Genomic DNA, 23,391 nt, shown 5'->3' on the forward strand with positions numbered 1-23,391 from the left:
ACATTCCGTTTCCCAACAATTACGATAGAAATTCGATCGGAGAATAAAATATTCGCTGCTTGCCACTGCCAACTGAATCAAACCACCAAAACAATAACAAAGAGCAGGACGGCCAGTTGTTCAAATTAAAAAGTAACCCCGTTAGTTTGCATGAGGAATCGTTCAAACGAACGGGGGTCCACTGTATTCACCGTTACTTACTTGATTATTGTAATTATAGACTTTCCAAAAAGCCGTCCTAGTTTCAATTTCGTCAATTAAAAATTTATATCTGGATATGCATGCCAAATTCGATATATCGTTCATACTAACGCACAAGGTTAATCAAGATTTTCTCGAAAACTTATTTGCGATTTTGAGACTAAATGGTGGAACACATGACCATCCATCTCCATTAGAAGCCCTTACCCGTATACGCTTGGTTATTCTGGGCAAAAATCTGCATCGCCAACTTAAAAGAAACCAAAACACCGAAAACATGTTAATTGAAGAAGAGTTTCTAGTTTCAAACATATTTCGGAAGCGTAAAGTTGATTCCGCAAATACCAAGCACATCGAATGTATTGAGGAACTTAGCGATGAAGAAGACTTCGAATCATGGCGAGGGTTATCGAAAGATACACTTCTAGAAGAATCTGACGGTACGGAATACGCCAATGGTTTTATAGCACGGAGTCTATTACCTAAGTACCCAACATTGGCCAATCCAACCCAATCAGTCATAGATGCAACAGAAGAAGGCATATGTAAAGAAAACTATGTACAAGATCTCTCGTATGGAAGATTACTTCAGCCGACGGATGCCTGGAACAATACCGCTAATCAATTGAATAATTATTTTAATTACATGCATAACATTAGTAGTCCCAATCCCAATGCACCCGAAGAAATCGGATTTCGAAATCCTAAAGACGTGGAAAAACGAACGGTTAGGAAGTTTAAAAGCCAGTTTCCTGATGTACCAGACAAAATTTTGCATACATACGCGACAAAACGGATCAATATCAGGATAAAACATATGCAGAAAAGACTGCAAGAGAAAAAAATCCATAAGTACAAGGTCGAAAACAAAAACGCAAAGAAACGGCAAACGGAGCTTTCCAAAAACGAAAAAGATGCCATAATTAGACAAAACAGCCGCAAATTGAAACATGTAATGGATTAACACTTTGCATACAATAGTAAGTAGTTAAATCTAGTCCTTTACAATTGAATTTCAATTAATGCTAAAATTTTAAACTAATAATTTATTTATTTTAGTCTACAAACAAAGCATGGTGCCATACTATCCTACTCGCATAACAGTCCCATTTATATAGAAAACTCCATAAAACCGGGGACTGGTATGCGAGTAGCGGCAGCATAGCCCTATACTACACGATTTTTTTTCAGCTGTATGACGAGTTGGTTTTCGGAAAGGAATCACAGAGTTAGAAATGCAATGCCTTTTTTGCTGGTTATTAAATTTCCTGACCGGACGGATTTCGAAATCGATTTCCTCGGGTGCATTGGGACCTGTACCGATATTTTGTATGTAATTAAAATAATTATTCAGTTGATTCGCGGTATTGTGCGCGAGCTTCCGTTGGCTGAAGTACACCGTACGAGAGATCTTGTACATAGTTTACTCTACATATGCATTCTGATTAACTGATTGGATAGGATTGGCCAACGTTGGGTACTTGGCTAAAAGACTCCGTGGTATAAAACCATTGGCGTGTTGAGCACCGGCAGTTTTTTCTAGTGTCACCCTTGCCTTAATTCGAAGTCCTCATCATCGCTGACTTCCTCAATGCACTCCGTGTGCACTGTATCTGTAGATTCAACTTTACGCTTCCGAAACATGTTAGAGACTAAAAAATCATCCTTCGGCACGTTCTTGGTGTTTTAAGTCCTTTTAAGATGATGCATATTTTTGCTCAGAAAAATTAAACGTCCACTATTTAGTCTCAAAATTGTAAAGAAATTCTCGAGGAAATATTGATTAATCTTGTAAAAAGATTCGCTGATGCTGAACTTTGCATGCATATCCAGATATAACTTTTGGATTGACGAAATTGAAACAAACAGCCTTTTGGAAAGCTTTTAATTACAATAACCAAGTAACGGTGAGTATTTCTTTTTCACTACATGCGAACAATAAGCAATCACTTTTACTAGATATAAAGAAACAACTATGTTTAGGGGAAGGGCGGTAAAGACGGACACCTTAAGGTAAAGACTCAATATCTACTCAAACATAACTGTATTGATCCCAATTTTCGTATAAACTGAACCTTTAAGTCTCTGTCTAATAAAGTTATAACGTGTGCTGGAAAATTTCTTCCAAAATTTATGCGTTTTTTAATATTATAAACATCATGTATAAATCAGAGTTTCTGCGCATGGGCGGGAAAGACGGACACTTGATATGGGAAAGACGGACACTCACAAAAAGGTGTCACGCGTCGTTGAATTATCAGTATTAAGAAAAATTAACATATTTCATAATGTATTTAGGAAAGAATTGGTTTGGGAAACCCCCTTCCCGATCCCCCCTTTAAGCGAGAAAATAGAATGGTTCCCTTCAATATTTTAATTGGTGACGAATTAATCGTTTCTAAAAGTTTGCTCATTCCAACTGTTATATGACTTCTGGTTACTTTTACATATATAATATGGAAGTATTTGCAATGTTAAATCGTTGTTGGGCGTTGTTGTGAACCCATTTTGTTCAAAATCAGTGTGTCCGTCTTTCCCTACCGTTGGGTGTCCGTCTTTCCCGATTTGGATACCATTTTTTCAAACTTCAATAACTTTTTACTGAATATTCAAAAATTCACTAGGTTTCCAATGGATATTCAGTGAAAGATCAACCTAACGCAATGTCGTCGGTTTAGCATGAATATGTTGTTTTTTAACGATTTACCAGCTATTTTCTTCACGCACAAAATTACATCGGTTAGCGTATATACGCATTTTTTCTTTGCTTTGCTTATAAATTTGTCAGCTACGCTGCTAAAAATCGGCAGTTTAGTTCAAAAGTGTTAATTCAATCTATAGAAACATTTCCCATCATTGATTTGCTTCAAAAAATTATTGTTTATGAAATATGACAAATGTCCGTCTTTCCCGCAGTGTCCGTCTTTACCGCCCTTCCCCTATGTGATCATATTGACGCTCCGGTAGTTGTGCATATAGTAAACAATCATTTAAGAGTACGCACCATTAATAGCAGGGCATATTTTTACAGGTGATCAAAAATAACGCTGTAACCGTATATCTAACAGAGAAGACCATCATTGCGTTGGGTTCCTGTTCTACGGTGGGATCAACAACAATCTCCTCGTGATTAAGGGCTTCTGCATTGGTACCAAACGTCGTTTTATTACCCAGCGCAAATCGCTATTTGTGCACATTAAATGTTTTTCGGTGGCCCACTGTATCAACTGATTCATCAAACGGTGGTCGCGGTGGACGGGACAAATGCGGTGCAATATGTCAATCACAACTTCGCCTACTTGCGACAAGAGGCAGTTGGATATGCCCTGAAGGATGCCATCGGAGCGATTAAATACAATCCGGCCTATCTGAAGGATTACTACTGACCGACGGAGGTACATATAGCACTGGACAAGTTTAAGCTTGTCTTGCGGGATATAGAGCATGCTAGCAAGTAATGTGTTAACGAAAGGGATGTCTAAGTACGCCGAGTGCAGGATAAAAGCTTGATGGAAATATGTCGCGGTCAGAAGTCATACCGTAAGTTTGTTTCATTAAATAATTTTATGATAACTTATGTTCTAAATCGTTTTCTTGCAGGCCATCGAAGCAGACTGCGCTGGACCGAAGCTAGAAGATAGAAGCCGCATTTTCGCATATTGAGTAAGATTGACTGTTATTTATTAAATGACGGTAGACTTAAAAACTGTTATCTTTTTGTTATCTTTTTTGCGCAGATTTCGTGCGTGGTTGGGTGACGAGTGACTAAGTTTACCGATTGTGGGAATATCTATAGATAGTACTATGATTTTCTTAATTTCTTCGAAATTAATTATGCAAATCGCATCTCGAAGCTCATATCTCCTATCTGGAATTGGGCCACCATTAGACAAAATCCTGTAAGGACGTCTCTTCTCTTATGTCGACACTCACCGTCGTCATCTTCGAGCTCGCGGTTAATTCCGTTAAAACGACAAACTACCAGTGTTATACCCAATAAATGTTACCGTTAACCAAGGTGGAGCTACGAACTACCATCCAAAATTGTCCAATTGCCACGAGCCGAGCCTTTCGCACATAAACAGCCAAATCACATTTTTAAAGTATCGGCGACGTCACTAGCAAGAAACAGGAAATGAAAACAACTTTTCTCAACCTACTAATTTTTACAGCAAGGTGATGACTGAAGTAGAAGGTGCATAATTATCAATTTGGTTATTTATAGAGCAATACTACAATTTCCATCCCGGAACACACAATTAAAAAATGTTCCCAAGTTGATGCCAAATTTGGCCGCAGATTCACGGTCAGGTTTGAAGCTCGATAGCATGATCATTTTGTAAGAATTGATGAGTGGTGAAATGTTGTTCGTGGATTCAACTATGGATATTTGCACGCCCATATAGTTTTAAATTTTCCATTACATGCACGAAGGGGAACTGTTAGTAATCAATAATGAAATCAAAGTCATAAAGGCCAAAGCTTTGTATATATTTGAACAATAAAAGTCATATGTACATCGAATTTGTATCTATTATTTCGAACTCAATGAAGTTTAACAATTTCTAGTTGCAGTGTTTTTATTGAATTAGATGATATCACATTTAAGAGCACCTAAATAAATCGCGTTTGTTATGTGTAGAAATAAACTTCTAGAACTTATATTTTTTTCGTTAGTTTTTTAGAAGGTTGATAAAGTATTTTGTATTCACACACATAAATACTCGTCGTTATTTCCATTGATAATTTAAATGAGTAAAATAAAATGAAGATGCCGTTATTTGTCTAACAAAGGGAACATCGAAGTATTTGTTTTCACTATAAAGCACAAGATTGAATACTTCGAAGAACAGCAAAACAATTTTTAATTTAAATTCAGTTAGCATCTTGATTAGTATATCAATTAAATTAACTTCACTAAAAATGTGTTCTTAACCACTCGTTTGTTTTGATAGTTTTTCGTCATCATCTATATTACACACGATTGTTTACATATTTTTAGCTACTAACACAGACGAATAGCTTCATTTGCCACACCTGTATATAACACATTGGGCCTAATGTGGGGTTGAGTGAGGCACGGAAAAGATTCAGAGCTGCGGTTTGTAACCATCCGGTGGACCCTATAATCCGGATTCCGGGAGAGGCTAGTTTTACTGCCTGCTGGCCTGTGATGTGCTGTAAAATTTATGGGGAATATTTCAAAGGTCACAAACATTTTTTAATGTACATATATCTGTCGCTTAACGCGTAGCAATTTTTTATGTTGTGTTTGTGCTATAAAATGGTTCCATACCATTTGTGCCCAGTTTCAAGTTTTAGTAAACCTAAACAATTTTCAGTTCCAAACCAAACTTTCTGCAATTCAACAATTCAATTTTACAATTTGTTCCTGAGCACAGTAAATGTAATCTCATAAAGTGTTGTATGGATCCTATTTTATTGTTTAAACCTAGTTTTAGGTTCAAAACACGTTGAAAGCTCCGACGAGCTGCTAGTGTTTTTGAGCATAAGATCCTGCGATCAATTCTTGGCGGTATAGTAAAAGAAGCAGTGTGGCGCAGGCGCATGAACCACGAAATTTATCACGTGGATATTATGAAGCGATTAACTAAAAAATCACAACTGTATGAAATCGAAATTCTCCGAAAAACCCGGTCGAATTTAAAATTCGTGTAAAAACAGCGTTATTGGAATAATGTTGTAATAAACGGGTGCGCGACGTTAGGCATACAGACGATAGGCATACGGACGTTAGGCATGCGTACGATAGGCATACGGACATTAGGCATAATGGGCGTTAGGCATAACGTACGATAGACATTATGGATAATAGGCATAATGGACGGCATAAAGGATGATAGGCATAATGGACGATAGGTATTATGGACTACAAGCATTAAAAACAATTGCTTTCTTACGAATATCCACTTGATAATTACAATACAATACAATAGTGCGTCACAATATAGTAAGAACCGGAGCCACCCATTCAACATAAAGTCATTTAGCGTAATGCTGATTGGCATTACGTCGTTTGCCATAAAAATACCCATGGGACCATTTGGCAGAAAAACATATGGCATAACGTCTTTTTGGTATAATGGTATCCGTGAAAAATGTTTTACGACTTTTCACAGACATTCAAACGAGATGGGCGCAAGCCGCAAGGGTTTCCGGCGAGCCACTGTCGAAAGTGACAGCCACTGTGGGGGCGACCCCCCACAGGAATCACATCTGCCTAGGTTTATTCGCTTTCCTCGATCTACCAACTTTTGTTAGTTTTTCCTACCCTTGCATCGACTCACCGAGTTGGTATCGAATGGTCGAATAACAAATAACCGAAATTCATATGGCCGAATTTCAACAACTGCCACCGAAGGCCGATATTGTATTTAGCCGTATTATGAAGGGCCGAACCCTTATTTAACCGAATCATAAAAGGTCGAAATACGAAAAGCCAAGCCCCTACTTGGCTAAATCTCGTAGAAAACTTTTTTAGAAAAATATCAAATGAAGGAAAAATGCCATTTCGTAAAACACTGACATCTTAGTCTAAGAATAACAATACAAACACACTCTGTATCTTATGTATCATTTTGGTAACATTAACCAATGGAAATTATTTCTAAAGTTTTTGTCCCCACGCGCTTCAAAATTGGCTTTAAAAATCGGGAGACTAAAAAAATAGTTAAACTTGAGTAACATTTTTTTTGTGTAAGATCAATTATCTGTGGGGTTTACACCCTAAAGAGTGTACTGCCACTTTTGTTTCGTGCTAGAAGCGTTAACACTCGGTAATCTTATATATAAGAATGGATTTCTGTCTGTCTGTCTCGAGAACTAATCAAGCAAATGGAACAAAATTGGGCATGTGGGTGTTTTTGGTGACCAGAATTTTTTGTGTGGTAAATTGAGACCCCTCCCCTCTTTAGAAGAGGAATTATGACTCCTCTCCCCTTTCAGAGGGGGGAGGGGGTTTGCATACAAATGAAATACAAATTTCCTCATAACTCGAAAACTTATCAAGCAAATGGAACCCTAAGACCCCTCCCCACTTTAGGAGGGGGGGCTCCTATAGAAATGAAATACAAATTTCTTCATAACTCGAGAACTAATCAATCAAATGGAACCATAGTTGGCATGTGGGTGTTTATGGAGGTAAGAATTTTTTCTATGATGAATTAGGGCCTCTTACCTTTTAAGGAGGAGGGCTTCCATACAAATTAAATACAAATTTCCTCATAACTCCAGAACTAATGAAGCAAATGGAACCAAATTTAGAATGTGGGTGTTTTTGTAGGCAATTTTTTTTCTATGGTGAATTGAGACCGCTCCCCTCTTTAGGAGGGGAATTATGACGCCTCTCCCCTTTAAGAGGGGGGGCTCTCATACAAATAAAATACAAATTTCTTCATAACTCGAAGGTTTTTGGAGACAAGAGTTTTATCTATGGTGAATTAGGACCCCTCCCCACTTTAGGAAGGGGGGGGGGCTTCTATACAAATGAAATACAAATTTCCTTATAACTCGAGAACTAATCAATAAAATGGAACCATATTTGGCATGTGGGAGTTTTTGAAGGCAAGAATTTTTTCTATGATGAATTAGGACCCCTTACCTTTTTTAGGAGGGGAGGGGGCTTCCATACAAATGAAATAAAAATTTCCTCATAACTCAAGAACTAATCAAGCAAATGGAACCAAATTTGGTATGTGGGGGGTTGGAGGTAGGATTTTTTATGATGGTTTGAGACCACTCACTCCTGTGGTAGGGGGATAAGGACTCTCATTCAAATAAAACAGAAATTTTTGCGTAACTCAAAAACTAATCGAACTCGAGAAATTTTAGACTCTTTCATAAAACATTAGTCAATAACAAGACCACCAGAAACTATCAATAGTAACATTAGATGATTCAGGGCGAGACGGACACAGGCCGGAAGTATTGCCGGCGGCCTGCCGTCGGAACCGCCGGCCGCTGCGGGAAGAGCCACCCCATCAGTGAGATCCCCTCTATCTAGGTTTATTTATTTTCCTAGATCTACTGACCTCTATTACTTTCCTTCAGTTGGGTCACCCCTGCGAAATGGTATTTTCTACGAAAAGATTTTCCGTGAAATGGTACATCCCGCGTAAGGTTTTCCGCGAAATGGTATTCTGCGAAACTCTATATTCCGCGTTCTGGTCAACCGAGAATTGGTGTTCCGCAAAATGGTATTCGGCGAAATGGTTTGTAATGATGGCGAGTGCTATCCGCTTTATTTTATCAGGCTAAGCAATGGGGGGAGCTGTTTTCTATTTTACTGTGAGAAAAATTTGTATATTAAACCTCAGAAACTTGCAAAACTCGAGATTGTGATAAAGGTCATCCGAGATTCAGGATTTATGTACAATACAGTTTAATTTGTGACAATACGAAGTCCGTCGGGTCAGCTAGCATAATATAATTTCCAAAAATCAGCAAAAAAAATTCTTTCGATTTTGCCTCTATTTTGGAAGTTTTTTGTATGGAAAATAAAAACGAATACATGAAAAGCAAGAATAGATTCGGGTCTCACGATTAAACTTCAAGTAAAAATTCCTAAAAATCTCTTTTTTTACGTGATTAAAAAAATCTTTTTGTTTTCTCTTAATGTGTGGCATAAAGTTTCTACATCTGACAAACTTTCATGAAGGCCAGATCCTTAACTTTAACAGATTTAACTTGAATGTACAATTCTTTTGTTATTAAATTATAAATCCAGCCCGCTTGCTGAATTCGTCGCATACATTTTTTTAATTTATAATTCAAGTCAGTCCTGTCTTAACTTTTTAACGCTTTGGAAGTGATCAAGATCTCCTTTCATTTTCTCCACATAAAGGCCTCAACATTGTATAGTAAAGGCAAATAACATTATATATAATGCAAACTTATCACTAAAATGCTTCTGAGTATCACTAATGGGACACAATGTCTGAAAAATACAAAATAAATGTTAGTCAAGCATATTCTGCATTGATTTTTGCCTGGCTTAGAAGTTTTGTGTGCCCCCCCAGATTACTAATAGACTTGCACTTAGGCAAAACCTCTATATCATTTCAGCAGGTCGAAAGCCATGTGTTTCGGCAATTTGTGACTCGGTCATTCGTGTTTCGGCCATTTTGATTTTGCCAATAAATCTATATCATTTTCGGAATTTCGGTCATTCGTGATACGGCCATTTGTGTTTCAGTCACTCGTATGTAATCTGACTCATACTATATGCAATGCACTTTTAAACTGAGTTGCTCAGTTGCTCGCTCACAAGCTAACGGCAGATTGCCCAACGTCCGTTATGCCTTCCGCACGTCCATTTCCTATTATCCGTGTAGATGTACCACAATAGAACGAAGTGCAGTGGTCTCGTATCCTATAAATAAAAAAAAGTCCTTATGCCTATCGTCCATTATGGCTACCGTCCATTATGCCTACCGTCCATTATGCCTACCGTCTATTATGCCTAACATCCACTATGCCTATTGTCCATTATGCCTATTGTCCATTATGCCTAACGTCCATTTCGCCTAACATCCATTATGCCAAACGTATTTATTCCTAACGTCCTAAAACGAACAATGTTGCTTGGATTCTATTACCTCTTTGTACTCTTTCAACAACACCCTACTATTCCTTTTTCTAAAATTATTATCATTTTAACAACTAGGTATAGCTGGTCTAACAAGCCAACTGTCGTGTGTTGGAAGCTCGGCTGGGAGATGCTGTTGGAGTCAATAGGATCGTAGCACTAGCCCCGCAATTGTCCTGTACTCTAACAGCTGGCTGCGAAATCTGTCGTATAACAAACAGAAGGTCAAGTTTCGATAACGGAATGTAGCACCTAGGCTTTGCTTTTTTTAGTTTAATGTTTTAAGAGTCGATCGTCATGAAATTTAAAGGTTAACGCTTTCTCTAATAGTATTTAGTTGGAGAGGCCCCTTCTCTGGCCTCATGACTCGGGATTCATTAAACGCAGAATTAAGTTAGCTTCGAGTTGTTATTGGGCATTAGAATGGTTTTGATATCGATCTCCAACGCTCGGCGGTCCGTACAATGCCACCAGCCACCAGTGGTCATTGAACGTTCCATCGTCAATGAAACCGCGTTCAGTGTCACCGGTTCAAGATCATCTCGTTCGTCGTAAAAGCGCACCACTATTGCAAAATTGCAAAACAATCGATTCATCCGGCATCCGGTCTGTGGGTCCACACACATGCACCAGTTCGTTTAATTTGCTCCATGCACCGCAGCAGACACGCGTCTAGCGAACACACGTAAGGCAGACCGAACTGCATATTACATGTTACTCTGCCGCACAGCAAATGTTTCCATGCACGATTGCGAAGATTTCACAAAACGAACCTTTATATCGCGCATTTCTTGCGCATCGGAAGAGCTAGTCGTGCACGCTTCAATTATTTTCCACACTTTGCACTCGCGGCTTGCAGCAATATCCGCACCTTCGATATCCGTTAATACTGCACCCTTAGCGGCAGTTATAATGGTCAACTAGCATAGGCCGGCTCCCGCAACTAGCGGAGGCAGTCAAGTGAGAGAGCGAGTAACTAGAGGTTTCGCCGATCGCCGATCGCCGCGCCTTTCAACGCCCACGATTGCAAATTCCTTCCAAGGTCACGAGCGCACGGCGAATGCACGCGATGTTTTGTTTTCGTATCGATATTTATTATGTTCAGATGAAAATCGCCATCGATCAACAGAAACCACCGCATCGAAAGCCTGTCAGGTGCCACAAAGCCGCATAGCCGGAGGTTATTCACCGGTTCAAGGTTAGCATTCTAATAAACGATTCTAAGCTATCTGATCGAACCCGCCTTCTTATGTAATGTCAGACAGTCAGAATCGAAAATTTAATCACCCGATAAAAGATGCTCCCTCTAATCTAAGAATGAACAACAAAACGCGCTCGTGAGGGGTTAGCGCGGATGACCGAGCATAAAAACGGGTGACCTGCACCGTAAGCCGGCAACTGCCCAATGTGATTAGGATCGCTGGCTGCCGCCTTCATCAGCATCGTCGCCGAAACTGCATCGTAAAGCCTCTCACATTGGAATCAGTTGCCCAGCCGACGAGACGACCTAATAAGCTGGTGATCGAACTTGATCAAAAAATTCACCCAGCAGGATTTTTCTATATCGACTACAGCACTTTGCATTGTTTGTCTGTATCGTACCATGTTATTAGCAAAGGAGTCAACAAACTCTAGAATCCTCTCGGACGGGTTGTGAACCTTCTCTCGCTAGAACATCTTAGTGGCAATATAAGAATGAACCAGAAAAACTACAATCCACGCACACTGATTTGACCGATTTTCAATTTTTTCAATGTGGCAATGTGAATAACCTTTCGATATGATTTGGATAAGCACACCGTGGGTCAACCGTTCGGAACGAGAATGAACGAAGGGAAAGAAACGTCGAGAATCACCTATTAACACACTGGCCCAAAGGTAATAATGTTTTCAATGTTTTGCTTTACGACCCATCCGGTTCTATCGACTGTCGAGCCGAGTAGAACCTCGGCACAGACCGTCCCGGTCGGTCGGTACGCCTCCCACAAGACGGGAAAAAGGAGCGTGCACAGAACTGAGATACACATGAACATAACCATTGATGCAGTTGCATATCGGGTATAGTTTTATCACTACTTGATAGATTTGTTTTGAATTTTACGCAGCTCGAAGAACCACAACAGGTTTGATTGCAAAAGTATCATCAGAATCTTATCGGGTGAAAAAAACATAATTTCTTTTTGCCGACTTCAATTGAAAACATAAGCCAGCATAAAAAATACTCCACCCTACCCTAATACAGAGAATACATTTTCAAAGTTTTTTAATTCCGAATATATATTCGAAAATTATTTATTAGGATATATTATGTATATGGCAATTTCACAATACCGTCTCAACCAAGCAAAATTTGAAAAAGCTGCTTATGTGACATTTGTAGAACTAGTTTTTATCTACAATTTTTCTGAATAAAGCTACTGCAATGCTACTACCCCGTTGCACAGTCAGTGGTCCAAAAGGGCGAAAAGCGGAACTATTTTCCTAGTGTCTTTTGCTTTCATTTGATCATTTATGGTCTTCAGTACCATAAATCCCCCTTAATCTAAAACTTTCAAAAGTTCGTCATCGCTTACTATAATGAAAGTAAAAAATAACTTTTTTGTGTTAGGAAATATAGACATAGTTTCTTCGGCAAAGTTATAAATATTGTAAAAACAAGCAACTTTTTTGAAGAAAAAAAATGTCTATCTTTATCGAGTGCTGAACTATAAGGCATATTCTTTATTTATTTATTAACTATTTGATGGGGCTCGACATATTCTTTAAAACTTCTTTAAAAATTGGTTTTTCATCTTAAGCTTTTGCTAGTTGCATTTTACAAGAATACAATGTTCTAGGCAATTATCGAAGCTCTCAAAATACACGTTTATGAAAAAGACCGCAAATCTCTTGGACCTTTACTTGCTGAGTTATCGCATATTCTAGATTTAAATTTCCATAGCTTCACGAGCCCATGGGGTAAAATGGGGCAGGCGGAATTATGAAAACAGCGCTTAATCTTAAATCTTAAGTCGAGTACTATAAACTTGTATAAGTTCCGCTTGTCCCCAACCACCCAAATGAGAGTACGGCTAGCATACGTTTTATGTGTTTCGCGTTCACTAAAGGCTCGATACACGTCCATTTTCTTTGTGTTTGTAGATAGACACAAGGTTTTTTCGGCAAAGTTATGGTAAATGTACAGCGAAACAACTTTACCAAAGAAAAGACATTTCTATTCCTATCGAGTGCAGAGCTATAGAGCATTTGCCTTGAAAATTCTTTGAATGAAAATTAGTTTTTCATACTTAGCTTACGTTGGTTGCTTTTTACAGGAATATATGGTTCTAGGTGATTATTGAAGGATCATAAATACACGTTTTTGCAGAAGATTGCAAATCTCTAGGGCTTTTCCTTACAAAGTTATTGCTTTTGGCTCGTGAAGTTAAGGAAAAATAAAGCTTAAATAAGCGAAACCGGCTCACAGTCTCCCAACTTTCGTCAGGTGTACGATGGGAATCTCTCCAAGCAGTGCCTGTAGCTCGTGATTCATGCGTCTCCGCCACTCTTCGCTTTCCGTTTGTACTCCGCCAAAAATAGTCCGCAACACCTTTCGTTTAAAAACAGGAAATGCACGTATGTCTTCCGTAAGCAAAGTCACCGTTTCAAGTCCATAGAGGACTACCGGTCTTATTAGCGTTTTGTACATAGTCAGCTTTGTGCGGCGGCGTATGCTCCTAGATCGAAACGTCTTGCGGAGGGAAAAGTAAGCTCGATTTACAGCTTGAATTGGTCGTTGGATCTCCTTACTCGTATTATTGTCGGCGGTGACCAGAGATCCCAAATATACGAGCTCATCAACCACTTCCAGTCCATCGCCGTCAATAATCACTGTCTGTGAGAGGCAAACGTTACTTTCTCGGGAGCCTCTTCTTACCATATATTTGGTTTTCGATGCAATAATTTGCAGCCCTATCCTCCGTTTTTAGTCTGGCGTAGATTGCCTCCGCCGTCCCACGGTTTCTAATAATTATATCGAGGTCGTCTGCAAAGGCTAGGAATTGGCTACTCTTGTTGAAGATCGTTCCTCTCGTTTCGATGCCCGCTCGCCAGGTCACATGTTTTTCAATAGCATTGTTATTCAATAGTGATATTGAATAACATACAGGACAGTCCATCCCCTTGCCGTAGCTCTCTGTGCGATTCGAAAGGATTTGAGAGTGTCCCCGAAACGCACACGTAGCACATCACTCGTTCCAGAGTAGCTTTGATCAGCCGCGCCAGTTTATCCGGAAAACCGTACTCGTGCATTATCTGCCATAACTGTTCGCGTTCAACGGTATCATATGCTGCTCTAAAATCCACGGAAATATGATGCGTGGGTACGTTGTACTCTCCATATTTCTGAAGGATTTATCGGAGAGTAAACATTTGATCCGTAGTAGCACGGCCCCCCATAAAGCCCGCCTGATACTGCCCTACGAATTCTCTGGCTATTGGGGATAGACGACGCAATAAAATCTGGGAGAGCACCTTATAGGCGGCGTTGACCAGCGTATGCCACGGTAGTTACAGCAGTCTAGCCGGTCGCCCTTTTTGTAGATGGGACAGACTACGCCTTCCATCCACTCCTCCGATAGTTTCTCTTCTTCCCAAATCCTTGAAATCAGCCAGTAAAGTGCCGTTGCTAGCGGTTCTTGACCATTTTTGTAGAGTTCTGCCGAGAGTCGGTCCTTTCTGGCGGCTCTATTATTCTTCAGCAGACCGATTTCTCCCCGGATCTCTTCAAGATCGGAAGCCGGTACGCTGTTGCCGTTTGTAGGTACTCCGAGGTCAACTTCCATTGCGTCTCCTACTGCTGTACCGCCGTTGAGGTGCTCATCGAAGAACTGCTTCCACCTGTCGACCACCTCGCGCACGTTTGTGATTAGATCCCTGCCCTCATCCCTACACATGTCAGGTTTTGGTATGTGGACCTTTCGAGTTTGGTTCACCTTCTCGTAAAACATGTGGATGTCATTAGCTCGGAATAGTTGTTCTAGCTCCTCACGATCTCTGTCCTCCTTTTGGCGCTTTTTCCTCCTCATGATCGTGGTCAACTCATGCCTCGCTCGTCGATACTTGGCAAAATTCTCTCTCGTGGATATGCTCAGATAGTTTTCACAAGCTCTTTTTTCCTCTCTATCGCCTCTTGGCATCATTTCGCCAACCAATCATTTCGTGCACTCGAGGTTTCCACACCTAGGTTGCGGCCTCGTTGACGGCCGAGCGTATCCTACTCCATCCGTTTTCGTAGGTCGAAGCATCTAGCTCCACAGAGGCAGAAGGCAGAGCTTCATCCAGTACGCTCACGTAGTTTTCGGCAGTTCGCGGGTTGTCTAGTTACCGAATGTTTAGCCGAGAAGGGCGACTTTGTCGCGAGGTATAAACCGTCGATAGTTTTGAGCGCACATGTACTGCTATTAGGTGGTGGCTCGAGTCAATATCCGCACTCCGTAGGGAGCGTACGTTGGTGATGTTCGAGGAAAACCGGCCCTCGATGAGAATATGGTCGATTTGGATCGAGGTTCGTTGGTCAGGTGATCTCCAGGTGGCCTTGTGGATATCTTTGTGAGGAAAGAAGGTGCTTTTGATCACCAAGCCTCGGGAAGCCGCAAAGTTGATGCATCGCTGGCCGTTATCGTTCGTGTCTGAGTGCAGGCTATGGGGCCCGATCACCGGTCTATACATTGCTTCCCTGCCGATTTGGGCGTCCATATCCCCGATGACGATCTTGATGTCCCGTGGTGAGTAGCTGCCCAAGTAGCACACTTTTGTCACTTATGGTTGCTGCAACCTATTTATGACTGAAATCAGTCATTAATCGGTTACCACGACTAGTTTATAACAACTGTGCTAGTAGGGTGTCGTACGTTGGCTCCAGCTGCGCATAGAACCCTTCCTTCTCGTCGTCGCGTCTACCTTCGTGTGGACAATGCACGTTTATGATGGTGTAGTGGAACGGCCTTTTATCCTCAACACGCACATTCTCTCGTTGATCGCTTTCCAGTCCATTACGCGATCCTGCATTTTGCCCAACACTACGAAGCCCGTTCCCGGCTCGTTGGTCGATCCACCACTCTCTGAAAAATTTAGGCTTTGCCGTCACGGATCCTCTACTCTACACCTTCTCGCCTTTGCGACAAATCTCCCGCAGTGCCACGATGCCAAACTTTCGGGGTTCTAACTGATAGAGTAGCACTCTGTCGCCACCAACGAAATTTAGTGATCTGCAGTTCCAGGTACCAAGTCTCCATTCCATGTCCTCATTTCGTCGCCTTGGTCCATGCTGAATGTTCCGAGAAGATATTTCTTGACTCTTGCTGTTAGTTTTTTTTGGTTTAGGTAGGTAGCCGTACTAGTGCTTACGCTACCGAGTCTCGGGATGGGGCTGCCATCTTACAGTGTCGAGACAACACTGTGCCTTCTCCCCTGTTAGTATACGACTTTAGTTTCCACCGGGATTGATTACCCGATCTCCGCAAAGGTTGCTCGTATTCCGGCTGGTACCACTTGGAAGTAGGTGTAGGAGTTACTAGATAAGAGGCTAGGGACCACAATGGAGTCTGTTTTACGAATTATCCAACCAATCCAATTTACCAGGATTTAACGCATGCAAAGGAGATTAATCCAAGTTGCTTAACGTCACCTCCTTACGCAGATAAGTGCCTGCTGGTTGAGTTCGACACACTGGAACACAGACGTAAAATGCTACAAGCAATATTTGTAGCCAAAATTATTAACACCGAAGTTGACTATCCAACGCTACTATTGATGCGTTGTAATTTCCGGGCATTACAACGCCGAAAATATGTGTTTATGTTATTTAATGTAAGATTTTATTTAAGTAGACAAGTTCTAATATATGTGAATGTAAACTAAAAAAATAGAAAATAAATAAACATCACGACATTTGGTTGAGTCTAAAATGGGATAGCACCCGTATAACCCTCAAGAGTGTTTTGTAGTCAAGTTATATCAACTACGAGTCCATTTTAAATGTTCGTCAGTTCTTAGAAAAATATATGAAATAATTCCACATACATTATCTACTTCTGATTATTTGTTTTAGTTCGAATCTATTGATGTTTTACTTGAATTAGTGAATAGTAACAATAATAAAATAATTTATAGAGTTTACGAAAAAGGTCAGTTATGAGGAGAAGTATCGTCAACTTCTGGCCCACATATTTCCTCTTTAAACCCGTTCGATTTCAAAAATGGTAAAACATCCAACAAACAGTGAGGAACGTGCAGCTCGAGCCAAACATGCTGATACCTGAGCAGTGACATAATGTTGAAAGAAGATACCAGGATTGGTTGTTGTCAATAACCATTTAACTTTTCTATCAAAATATAATGTTTCGTTTCGGATATTGGTTCAGGCTGCATTTTGGGTACATCTGCAACTTTCGATCGTGATTTAACGTTCGTTGATTTAACATTCAAACTAAAGACTTTTTCTGTTCAAACATGTGATTTTTCATGCGCTACCAACAGCTACCAGCACACTGAGTCTCCGTGCTTGATATGTGCTTTTTTACATTAAACTTCCAAAGCTTTCGAATAGACATGTTAGTGTCATGCATAAATTCAGGCGCATGGTCGACTGTAAAATAAACATAATTGACGCACAAATAACCGCAATTTGGATTTAAATTAGCCATTTCCTAAGCTGGACGACTAATATTTCAGTGAATATCGTCACAATAAATTAAATAATCGACAAATTTATTTTAAAAACTGGTAAGGAAAGGTTTTGCCTTCCAAATTTGAAGTATTTCACTCTTGTGTTAGCATACAGTCAACCAAAAAAGTATTCGGACAGCAGCGCATAAAATTTTCTTTTAGTAATTTTGCACAGTATTTTTGCAAAGAATGGTTACACATATTTTTTAAAACAATGTTTAACTAAAGCATATTTAGATGCACAACAAAAATTCGGGGAAAAGCTTTCCGTTTTGAAGATAGGGTACATATAGTTTGAATTCCTCAAAAATGCAGCCAAAAAAGTATTCGGACAGTTAACTATTAGTTGAAACAAATGTCCTTTCTCGCTCATCTACTACCTCGTAGGACCATTTACAATCTTGATGACCTGTTTTAATCTGTTTGGGATAAAATTAACAATTTTTCAAATATCCCTCTGTGAATTACTGACCATTTTTTTACAAGAGCTCGGTTTAAGTCATTGTGATAAGAAATCGAATGATTTCTCATTTAGAAATAAAATTATCTAAAAAGATGTTCAAAAGGGTTCAAATCTAGACTGAATGCTGATGTTTCGATAGCTCTAGGACAATTATATGGTGCCTACCGCTTACAATTATCGACAGTATGTTTAGTTTCAACATCCCGGTACAATATGTATGTACCGCACAATTACAATTTTGCTTTAATTTCACCTAAAATTGTTCAGATAATTGAGTATACACTTAGTTCTATCCAAAAATATATATCTTTGCTACCTCGGAGCTTTCCAAGCATCCCAACAAGGTATGACACTAACCGCATTGTTCGTTTACTTGCTGACGAGTGATTTTTCGCTTGTAACCCTTCTCTTTTAGTTATTCTTGCATTAGGGTTGTTGATGTCATACCTTGTTGGGTTGCTTGGAAAGCTCCGAGGCACCAAAGATATATATTTTTGGATAGAACAAAATGTACACTCAACTATCTGAATAATTTTAGGTGAAATTAAAGCAAAATTGTAATTGTGTGGTACATACATGTTGTACCGGGATGTTGAATCTAAACATACTGTCGATAATTGTAAGCGGTAGGCACCATATAATTGTCCTAGAGCTATCGAAACATCAGCATTCAGTCTAGATTTGAACCCTTTTGAACATCTTTTTAGATAATTTCATTTCTAAATGAGAAATCATTCGATTTCTTATCATAATGACTTAAACCGAGCTCTTGTAAAAAAATGGTCAGCAATTCACAGAGGGATATTTGAAAAATTGTTAATTTTATCCCAAACAGATTAAAACAGGTCATCAAGATTGTAAATGGTCCTACGAGGTAGTAGATGAGCGAGAAAGGACATTTGTTTCAACTAATAGTTAACTGTCCGAATACTTTTTTGGCTGCATTTTTGAGGAATTCAAACTATATGTACCCTATCTTCAAAACGGAAAGCTTTTCCCCGAATTTTTGTTGTGCATCTAAATATGCTTTAGTTAAACATTGTTTTAAAAAATATTTGTAACCATTCTTTGCAAAAATACTGTGCAAAATTACTAAAAGAAAATTTTATGCGCTGCTGTCCGAATACTTTTTTGGTTGACTGTAGTAAAACCATAATCTTTAAACAGAAACAAATAATTACAATCTATTTGAGAGTTATGTTTTCAAACGAAAAACCTCTGCTTTTCATCCCCTTATGTTGAATATATACAAACTAATAACATACTACTTTGTTCATCACGAATAGAAACGATTTACTTCCTCTAGCAGTCGATCGATGGTGCTTTCGTCGATTTGAATAAACCGCTTTGAGTTACGGCTAAAGAAATAAATATTCCCTGTATAAATGTCGAACCACAGCGCGTGAATGTGCAGGTCATGCGATTCGAGTCTTTTCTTCAAAAATCCGTACGATGCCACATTCTCGATCTGTTGCAGCGTGTTCACCTGCGACAGTTTGTCCTCGATCGCAAACTGATTCTCAGGATCGATGTACGCTACAAACTTTCGGAGTGGAGTTTCCGACGAAAAGATCAACGGCTTATCCAAGCCAGCTTCCTTGAGGTTCTGGAACTTAGCTAGACTAGTATCGGCGTGCTCGCAAAGCCACGCTCGTAACGGAGATATTCTACGGTTTTTCTAAAAAGTAAAAATTCACGATGTTAATCATAGCACAGCAAATATTTCAGCATTGTAAAACTAACGATGGATGCGAATTCAGGATCGCGCAGCTGGTACAGTAGATTCATAGCCTTGCAATCACTGTGACCGCACACGATGATGTGCTTGATGTTGTTCACTACACAGCCTAGCTCCAGGGCGGCGGGCTCACAGCTGAAATATTCGTCCTGAAAATGTTCCGCATGCGGTATCAGATTGCCAGCATTTCGAACCACGAACATATCACCGACGTGTGTGTCCGTGTAGCGGGTCGGAATCATGCGACTGTCCATGCACGTGAAGAATACCGCTTTAGGCTGGCCGAATGGAAGGATTAATTCAATTAAAATTGGTTAGTGGTTTTAAATCTACACCTCAACAAATTTAAACATTCAATTTGTTTCTTTTTATAGATTTGAATCTTTATACATACTGAAAACAGCTCTACAATTTGAGTTTCTTGAAACCATTCTAACGATATCAATGGTTGATTTCTGTTGAAATTATTTTTTTCGTTTTACTTACTTTCAATTATAGTTGGCTACCCTATGCTCATAACATACATATGTTATTCGAAACAAATTTGCCTGACTTCTGCAGTTTGCTGGAGATATGTTATCTACACAATGGTTGTCTGAGGAATTCTGATAAATCTATTCAAATTTATGTCACGTTTCAGCTCTTTGGTGATAAGCTCAAAGCTACTGAATTTTCTGTTACTTGTTTTAAATAACTCAAAATACCTCTCTCCAAGCCAACGAATAACCGACCAATCAAGTTCAAAGTTAATAATAGCTATCGATGCTTACCTGTGGATTGTCTCGCACTTTTTGGAACTCTTTCACCATTTGCTCACGGGTAGTGTTCCGATAGCGCATCACTCCTCGCAATATCCGCTCCATGACTCACTTCGCAATTTGTAATTCGATTTCCCCTACACCAGGTTAGGCATCTGTCCAAATCCAGCAAGAAACTGACAGCAAATGATACAATTTCCTATCAACAGCATCAGCAGCCTCAGACAACGCAGTTATAGAGCTTCCAAGTCGCGAACAGTGATTAAATGACTGAAATTTGACAAAAACAAACGCCAGAATGAAAACATTCCGTCAGTCCGTTCAACACAGCCCGCCGTCGGCGACTCAACAGAAATTCACTGAAATAAACAACACATCGCTCGCTCTCCGGTCGAAGTCGCGATTGCGTTACCAACACAGCGCAATGCACGTGCTTTTGATGGAAATATAGGAGGCCACAAAGGCATGATGACGGCTACTACAACGGAGCACCGCCAGGCTAGCCGGGAAGTTGAAACGAAGACTAGCGCGCGCTCATTTCGTCCATACGTCGATGGACGGCCGTCTGAATACCTACATATTATATTTGTCTATCAATTGCCCGCTGTCGGCGACAATTACTGAACGAAATTGAAAGTAAACAGTTCTCCATACTCACAGTTCACTCACTCACGCAATCGAGCAAGGTCAAACAGATGGCAGTCATAAATATATGTATTGAAGGACTTTGACCTCTATTATCAAAATATATAAAACTGAGCTACTAGCTACTAGGTCAACACATGCATACCTATTTATACATGCATGCACCTGATGATAGTTTTTATGACGAACAATTTACAGCTCCAGGCATGTTACAGTTGCTATCTGTTACAGTGTGAATCATATCAAATTTATACATGCATATATATGAAGAAATTAACACGATTAACGCCCACTAGCTATTGTGTGGGAGGGGCACCAAGCCTTCTTAATCTTGGGTGCCCGATTCTAAACCCACTTAGACGCTCGATATGGTCTTGTCTCGAGTCATTTGAACGCTAGCCCAAAAAAAAACATCCAAAGGTGCTAAATGTTTTATTTTCTATTTCACGTGGAAAATGAAAATGATGAAAAGTATGATATAAGGGAAGCACAAGGAAGGTGATCATAATTTGCAAAAAGTTTGTCTACACGGTATCAGCATGTCACTACAAAAAACAAGATCCAATAATTCAAGGTCCAATGTTATGACGCAAACTTCGAATATTCTGACGCGCATTCGTTGCCTAGAATAGGTACAAGGTGTAGCAATCACCCTTCTCCACCGAAAAAACACAAAATTACACATTAATAACGTTATTGTTTAAAATTAAAACCTAACCAGAAAAAAATTCATGAGCGGATTAAATCCAGAGTGCGGATAGTTAATATTCGCTAATTTTACTCGCAACAAACCAGAACTTCGTCAAAGCTTGTTAATTGAAATTAGTTGCTGTAGACCCACTCTGTTTTGTTGATTATTTATTTGTTTATTTTTAGTTTCCACCTACCATCATGATACCCAAACTTGTTGTTGATTTATTTTTAACACTTTTATGCGTCGCTATGGTCGCTAATTCGTTTGCAAATATTTTTTGTTGTTAATGTTGATTTTTTGTTTCTCTCCTTAGCGGCTCTTCCGACTATTGTCAGCATGTATTTCAATTCATTAGCGGTAAATCTAACCGTCTGGTAACAGTTCTGAATTTTATATTGTTGTTCTGACCCACCTTATATTGTTATAAGGCGGTGATTGCAACACTACAAGCACCTACAAGTGAACTTAGACGCGAGACAGGGCGTAATGGTCTAGGATAATTCTACGACGAAAACTGTGCGACGAAAAGTTTTGGGATTTCCGACGTAGCTCCGATTTTGTTATAGGCGAAATACGTCTACACGAAGGTTCACGATCAACTATGGAGAAAGTAGGATTAACGGAAAATGAGCAGTCATTAACATTTCGTCGAAATGCCCAATTTCGGAAGCAATTTTTGGGCACAAAACAGCGGTTCTGTTTTTAAAACTGTATTCACAGCATTCAGTGTTGGGCACCGCTAACCGAAAATTTAGCGTCGCTAATCGCTAGTCCGCTAACCGAAAAAGTTAGCTCGCTGAACGCTAATCGATAAACTCAGATTAGCGAAAATTTCGCTAATCGCCAATCGCTCAATTACCTAAATATTACTACATTTTTATTTTAGCATATACTGTTTATAGCACAAATACCTGTCGATAATTCATAATATTTGCATATAATAATTAGAGTCTAGTTAGAGTCATTAGGATTGTTGCACTGGCCCCGTAATTTTCCTGTACTCTAACAGCCGGCTGCGAAGTCTGTCGATAAAGAAGGGTAATGTCTAAAGACGGTATAAACCCATGGCTTTGCTTTGCATATAATAATGCATAAAAAATTAACTGATTTTAGCAATTTTTCATGCGATTACCCAAAGAACTGGTGATGAACCCACCTAAGTACCGCCAAACGTAGCAACCTGGTTGTGCACAGAAATAATTTGACAGCGTTATCAAGCGATTTTTAACTTTTGTAACGAAAACAGACAAGCAACTGCACTCGATGCTTTGTTCGTACTGCCAGATTCAGCCCGGACTGAAGAAGTTGGACATCGCGAGACACTTCGTGTCCGCCAGATATAGCCGATCCGGCACATACAACATCCTCTCCCTTCTAGGGCATGGTTAAGTGCAGTAGAAGCTGAAAAGGGACACCTAGAGCACGATGCGCTCAGTCATTCGCGCCTTGGGGAGGTCGGGACTAAACAGTAAAGAAGTACCTCGCCAAAATAGACATTTTCGTGTGCAGTCAAGGCTGGCTGAAGGTGCTGGTGAGAAACATCTTTCCGGCGAAGAATGACGAGACCTACTTGATGTT

The 23,391-nt window shown here is 39.7% G+C and overlaps 1 protein-coding gene across 1 annotated transcript; it reads right to left on the minus strand.

Moving 5' to 3' along the window:
• Positions 1-19,126: 19,126 nt before the first annotated feature.
• Positions 19,127-20,748, minus strand: LOC128743146 (beta carbonic anhydrase 1). The gene is made up of 3 exons (XM_053839670.1): positions 20,487-20,748; positions 19,722-19,994; positions 19,127-19,656 (listed from the first exon to the last, which is right to left on the minus strand). Exons 1-3 carry the CDS (start codon positions 20,577-20,579, stop codon positions 19,255-19,257), a joined length of 768 nt encoding a protein of 255 aa, XP_053695645.1. The 5' UTR covers positions 20,580-20,748; the 3' UTR covers positions 19,127-19,254.
• Positions 20,749-23,391: the final 2,643 nt, after the last annotated feature.

This window comes from Sabethes cyaneus, chromosome 3 (genome assembly GCF_943734655.1).
Source record: "Sabethes cyaneus chromosome 3, idSabCyanKW18_F2, whole genome shotgun sequence".
Classification (NCBI taxonomy): domain Eukaryota; kingdom Metazoa; phylum Arthropoda; class Insecta; order Diptera; family Culicidae; genus Sabethes; species Sabethes cyaneus.